This window comes from Tetrao urogallus (assembly GCF_951394365.1).
Source record: "Tetrao urogallus genome assembly, chromosome: 18".
Taxonomy (NCBI): domain Eukaryota; kingdom Metazoa; phylum Chordata; class Aves; order Galliformes; family Phasianidae; genus Tetrao; species Tetrao urogallus.
The window spans coordinates 3,437,067-3,443,066 of NC_136831.1; the positions used below are offsets into that span (position 1 = coordinate 3,437,067).

At 51.2% G+C, this 6,000-nt stretch overlaps 1 protein-coding gene across 1 annotated transcript in view; it reads left to right on the plus strand.

The window, feature by feature from the left end:
- The window catches only part of CEP112 (centrosomal protein 112), a gene marked incomplete at both ends in the record, with an annotated part of 145,394 nt that extends 139,654 nt beyond the window's left edge, over positions 1-5,740 (plus strand). The window contains one exon of the mRNA XM_079544254.1: positions 5,563-5,740. Coding sequence (XP_079400380.1) covers positions 5,563-5,740 — 178 coding nt within the window. The remainder of the gene's footprint in view (positions 1-5,562) is intronic.
- Positions 5,741-6,000: the final 260 nt, after the last annotated feature.

Sequence of the window (6,000 nt, forward strand, 5' to 3'; positions counted from 1 at the left end):
TCCGCCTAAAATTAGATGTGCTCTTATACCAGTGGCTTCTTTGATAAAGCCAGGGGAAGATGTGCAGCTGGTGAATTCAAACCAAGAAAAGAAGATAATTAAATAATACTTTTCCCCTTTGAAATTACTGTTGTGAAAAAAGCACTGAAAAAGTGAACAAGGGTCTGATCCTGCAAAAAATTGTCTTTTGTGAGAGTCTGCGTGTTGCATTTTGTAATGTTTTACGTAGCAGTTATGCAGCTCTGATATCATCTGAAATCTGCAATAGCATAAACAAATTGAGCCCCTTATCACTTACTTACTGTTTGCTGCCTTTAGATGACCTCTCCTTCATTGACAGATCAACATGGGAGCAGAGCAGAGTGAATACGTAGCATCATGCATGTGCTGTGCAGGCCAGGGGCAGGCTGGCTCACACAGCACTGGAGATGTGACTGCTTGGTTTGGGGAGAAGGTCTGAAATTGCCTGCAGATTCACCACTCCTCTTCCAGAGCAAGTATTTTTAGAAAGGGATTCCTCAGAAATGGCTCTTTCCCTTTAAATTCAGAGCCTACATAATCTCAGTGAATTTTTGTACAGTCAGGCTCTCATCCTGCATCTAAGAGTGTTGGAAAACCAGGCCTAAGAAGGCTAATGACTCCATATGGATTTCATGAAAGCCAGGGCCTGAGTGTTTGTAAGGCTGTGTTTAATTGTGCTCAGGAATGATGTTACGTCTTCTGAGACTTATCGACACTTGCTTGTCATCTTGTTTGTTCATCATTGCTGGATGAGGTCATTGGCTGACTAATTTCGATATAGATCTGAATCTATAATGAAAACTCTGAACAAAAAACTCTGATTTTAATCAACCGTTCCTCCCCACTCCCTCACTCTCCCTGGGCTGGAAGGCCTGAGATGTCACTTGTCACTTGTCCCAGGCTCCCACTATGCAGAGAGGTGTGAGGTTTGTGTTTGTTGCACTCGGCTGGGCAAAGCCTCAGAAGCACTAACTTAACTGCATTTGGAGTTGCTTTCAGAGCACAAAGGTTGCATCCGATGCTCTGGTTAGCATTCCTCTTGGCCCCACCAGCAGCATAGGACACCCCATCCCATGAAGCCCGTTCTCCTTTCCCAGCTGCACCCCAACAACTCCTCTGCGAAAGCACCCAGCCCAAGGCTGGTGCTGCTCAAAGAGCTCAGCACCTTGCAGGGTATTTCATCAGAACAGCCAAGCAGAGATTTGCAGGCAAAGAGAGGCTTCCTCTATTGCTTTTCCCCATTTGCTTTTTCCAAGTGAAATCCAGAGCTCAACTCACAGAGCAGAAAAAGATGCATGGGTAAAAAGGAGAGAGGAAAACCGGAGTTGCATTTCTTCATTTCTCCGTTTCACGTGGATTTTTCACCTATTTGTGCAAGATTTGTGTCAGGGCCCTGGAGCTGGGCAACGTGGGGCTCAGCATGGGAACACTGCCACAGCTCTGGGAACACTGGTGTACAGCATAAAGCTCCTCAGGCATTCAGATACCTGAAACACATTGTTCCCATGAATTCCAGGCTAGCACTGAAATTTAAGCACCTCTCAGAAGTCTGTAGCTCCTTCAGCACACCGCTTTCTTTAGGGTGCTCTGAGCACCAGAAAGGACACGTCTCCTGGAGCCACACCGTGTTTGCTGGGTTTTCAGAACCTGTTGGGCAGATGACTCAGCTGCTGGGCACCCAGGCCTTGTTGAGGGCACAGATCTGGAGCAGACAAACACTCAGACTCCATTTACCGTTAATTACTGCTCCTAATGGAGTTGTCTATTATGGCTGAAACTGTTGGTGACCTGTGCTGAGGAGATCCTTTCTTGTTGTTTTTCCTCCTTTCACAGGACAGCATGGGCACTACAATGAGAGGTAGAAAAACTGCTACAAGTTCTAAAATTAGGTTGTTTCAATTTATCCATGCTCCGTATATATTTCAAATATAGGTGGAAATAACACAAAATCTAATGCTTCGCAATGGAAATAATTGGAGAAACATCTTCCATTTTATTAGACATTAGGTCAGCAAAGGCAATTTGCTCTGACAGAGCAAAATCACTCTCCAGATCCTATAATTCCCCATAAAGCAGGAAGGAAGAAAACCTGCCACCCACTAGCAGACCTGCAGCTAATGGCTTAATGGGACACTGAAGTTGCCAAAATATGACATGAAAAGCCCCACCCAGGTAAAGAGGTGATAAAACCATCAACAAAGGGAATTCAGCCCTGGCTCCAAAAGAAGTACTGATCCTCCCCAGGTCCTGCCTGCCTGCTTTAGGGCTGTTTATCTTAGGGCTGGTGCCAGGGATCACCACCATGGAGCCGTGAGGGCTGCAGGGCAGCAATAGAGCCTGGCTCAGCTGCCAGAGTTCACCTGACACCTCCCCACGTTATCCCCAGATTTCAACCTTTCTTTGCTGATTGCATTGCAGCACCTGGAGCAACTGAACAAATCGGCCCTTTTGTTTTTCTGAGCGACCCGGGGTGTTAGGAGTGATCAATTTACAGGGAAAAGGAACGCAGGGATGTTTTTTCACACAGCCATCCCATAGATAAAGCGATGGGGACGCTGCATCCGAGCGGGTTTTGGAGACAGGCAGACCACGAGTGGGGCTGCAGGAGCACCAATGCCTCACGCCTGTCAGAGCGGCTCCTGGGCACTTCAGATCTCCCTTTTCTCCCCTGACTTTGCGAGAGCCATCCAGCTTTGTCAACAGTTATTTGCTGTCCTCCTGCTTAAAACTTTCCTGCCTTTACGAGGCAAACTGGGCCCAATCCAAACGCTTTAAACTCCAAGAGAAACTTCCAGGAGACTGCGGCTGGCTCCAGGCCAAAGCCTGAGCTCAGTCTGGAGGACCACCAATGTTCTGACATCCCCTAAGGGCTGCAGCAATGGGGCTGCTGCTGCTCTGCTGGGGCAGTCCAGGGCTCAGCAGCACTGAGCTGGCCTGGGTTTGGATCAGACTGGAGCTAGGCAGGTTTTGTGTCCTGATGGCAGTCCCAGCAGGTTCCCCATTGCTCTCCCAGCTTCTCCTCCTTTGGCACATCAGGGGTGGCCATGTCCTTCATCTGGAGGCAGACCCGGGAGCGTTGTACCTGTTCTGCTGCTCTGGGTATGGTTGGAAGGAAGCACACCCGTTTGGGGCTGCATCTAAACCGGTGCAAAATCAAGCAATTGCAATCTCCCCAAAGTTTCTGTTTGAGTTGAAAAGATCTGGACGAGGTCTGACTTCCTTGCTGTAAAAGCAGAAGTTGAAACGAGAGGACAGCAAGCACACAGACCCTTCCTGCAGCAGGGGGCACGCAGAGCAGCCGCCTGGCAGCATCCCCTGCCAGCCCTGTTCCCACAGTCTGAGGCCTGCTCCCATTGCAGGTGCTGGGATCCTTTTTTCAGACCTCTGGCACAGTTCTTCCTGCCAGCTCTCCGGGTGCCATAAACTGCCTCCACAGGGCAGTTATGCTACGGTTTGAAATATAAATACTGGGTGTAGTAAAAGAATAACCTGGCACCTGCAGACCAACTCTGATTACAACAACGAGGCCCAGCTGCTGCCCCACACCCTGTCCCAACAGCAGCAGGGCCCAAAAAATCCCTGTTCTTGTCTGAAAAATCCTTCCGTGCCCTAAAAGCCGCCCTCTGCATCTGTTGCTGTTGAAGCACAGGAGAAAGGCTCGTGCTGATGTCTGACCTGTGAAGGACAGCTGAGGTCTGAGGCCTCAGGAACATCATGGAGCTTCGTGCAGGTAGAAGGTGAGCGCGTTTGGGGTTAGTGCTACAGCATACGTAGTGCTTTGTGGTAGGCTGGCTGGAATCAATCATGATAATTCTAGTTTTTTTCAACCTGGTGGAGAACAATTCAGTAAAATGCATCTCTTGCTAACACAGACTCAGGCACAGTCTGGCTATGGGAGAACAGAGGGAATAGAGCAGAGCAGCACAGTGGCTGCTCCAGAGTTGGGTGGAGGCTATGATCATCAGGCCCTGCAAGGTCCCTGGCTGCCAGGCTGCAGTTCTTCTCTGCATCCAAACCAGAATAGCCACAGGTGCTATGAGGGCTTTCTGATTGAAGCTCTTCACAATGTAATGTTCTCAAAAAAAACAAAAAACAAACAAAAAAAACCCCAACTGTCCTCAGTAATTAACCACAGGCAATTATGGATGGCTTTATTTGTATCATGACCTGCCATCTGGGCTGGATTTGTCATAAGATGAGAGAAGAGATTGCGCTTGGAGTGGATCTGGATCCTCCTTTGGGTCCAGGCTGTGTGCGAGTGCTGCGCGGGCAGGGTTTGGGATCTGAGCTGAGCATCCTGCAGGGGATGGAAGGCTCTCGCCCTTGTGTCCCAGCGCCGTTCCTATGTACACCTGCAGCGCTCAGTGTCTGCAGATTTTCCTCCCCAGGCAGAGAGGTATCAAGGTTTGCAAGGAGCAGCTACAGCAGTGCAGTGACGCAGCACTGCTAGCCAAGGCAGCAGCTAATGTGCGTTCAGCATTCTGCTTCCTTGCTGCTCTACGGCACAGATGAAAGCTGGGCTGGCAGCCACGTCCCACGATGCAAATTGTGCTGCACAGCCCCGCGGAGCGATGCTGTGCTCACCGTGGCTGCGTGAGATGCCGCTGCCAAAGCGTGCGCTGCTCCGTGTGCAGCTTGACAGAACGCTGTGTTTAACCTCCGAGTACATGGGATAAAACGTGGTTGTCTGTCAGGACGCAAATTCATGTTTCTGTCGGCGCCTAAACTCCGTCTCTCAGTTCTGTCTGTGCTTATTTTCATCATGCATGCAGGCAGGGTGTTTTCAAAGGGACCTGTGTGACACAGCAGCCTGAGATCTTGATCCTTTTAGCCTGAATTAGGTTCCTAGTTCAAGAGGCAGCTTAGAATGTATGCACCTCAGGAATTTGAGCACTTAGTCCCCAGGAGAGAGCCCACGCAGAGCTTTGCTCACCCACTCTGCGCACACCCAGATGTTGCTGTGCTAAAAGCAGGCTCCATGTGCTGCTGAGCGCTACACGCATGTTCGAAGCGTTCCATCGAGCCCCGTGTGGGGATGAGTGCGGCATGGGACACTCAGCTCAGCATCTCTGAAAGACATCCAAGGCCAGCATATCCCCAGCGCACGGCTTTCCCATATGGAGAGTGGGAACGGAGCCTCAGCTCCATCCCATGCGGTCCATGTATGGAAAAGCTTGAGCGCCGATGAACCGTGGCGCAGATCCCCAACATAACGGTGTAATAATCAACAACAGCCCCTGTGGTTACATGGCACCTTCCGCCCGAGATTCTCAAGGCACTTTATAAGCGTGTTTCCCTCCGATGTGATGCTCTGTCCAAGAGCCCCATCTTGATAGATCATCTCCCCAGGCTGGGTTTGCGGCACGGAAGATTTGTTGCTCGTGCTTTGACATGTCTGCTGGAGAAATCAGATCCGTGCTTCCTCTAAGTGCCAAGAGGCACGAGCTGCTCCGTGCCTGCTGCAGAGCCCGTGCTGCTGAGGCCAGGGCTTGAGCAATGCTGTGTCTCTTTGTTGCTGGCTCTAAATCTGGCCCTGCTCAGCTGCGGGATGAAAGCGCTGATGGTGGATAATGCAATCTATCTGGGCTCAGCGTGGCGAGTCGTTAGTGCTCCAGATAGGGCCCGGAGCCAGGCACAGCTCCTTATGAAGCCTCACCAGGGCAGCCAGCAGGTTACCTCAGGTCCAGGGCTCCCTGGAGCAGCCTCTGGATCTCCTTGAGTGCAGCCTCTAGAGCTCCTCAGAACGTCATCCACAGAGAGGCCGCCAGGGCTCCTTGGGAACGGCCTCCAGGGCTCCTTGTTTGGAGCAGGCTCCAGGGCTCCTCAGGGCGGCCTCCAAGCTCCTTGGGATCAGCCTCAGGGCTCCTTGGAGTGGCCTCCTGGCTCCGTGGGAGCTGTGGCGGGGCCGCAAGTGCAGCTGCCATGGGGACAGCTGGGAGACGTGGTGATGCCGGGCCCTCCATATGGATGCTCTTGACC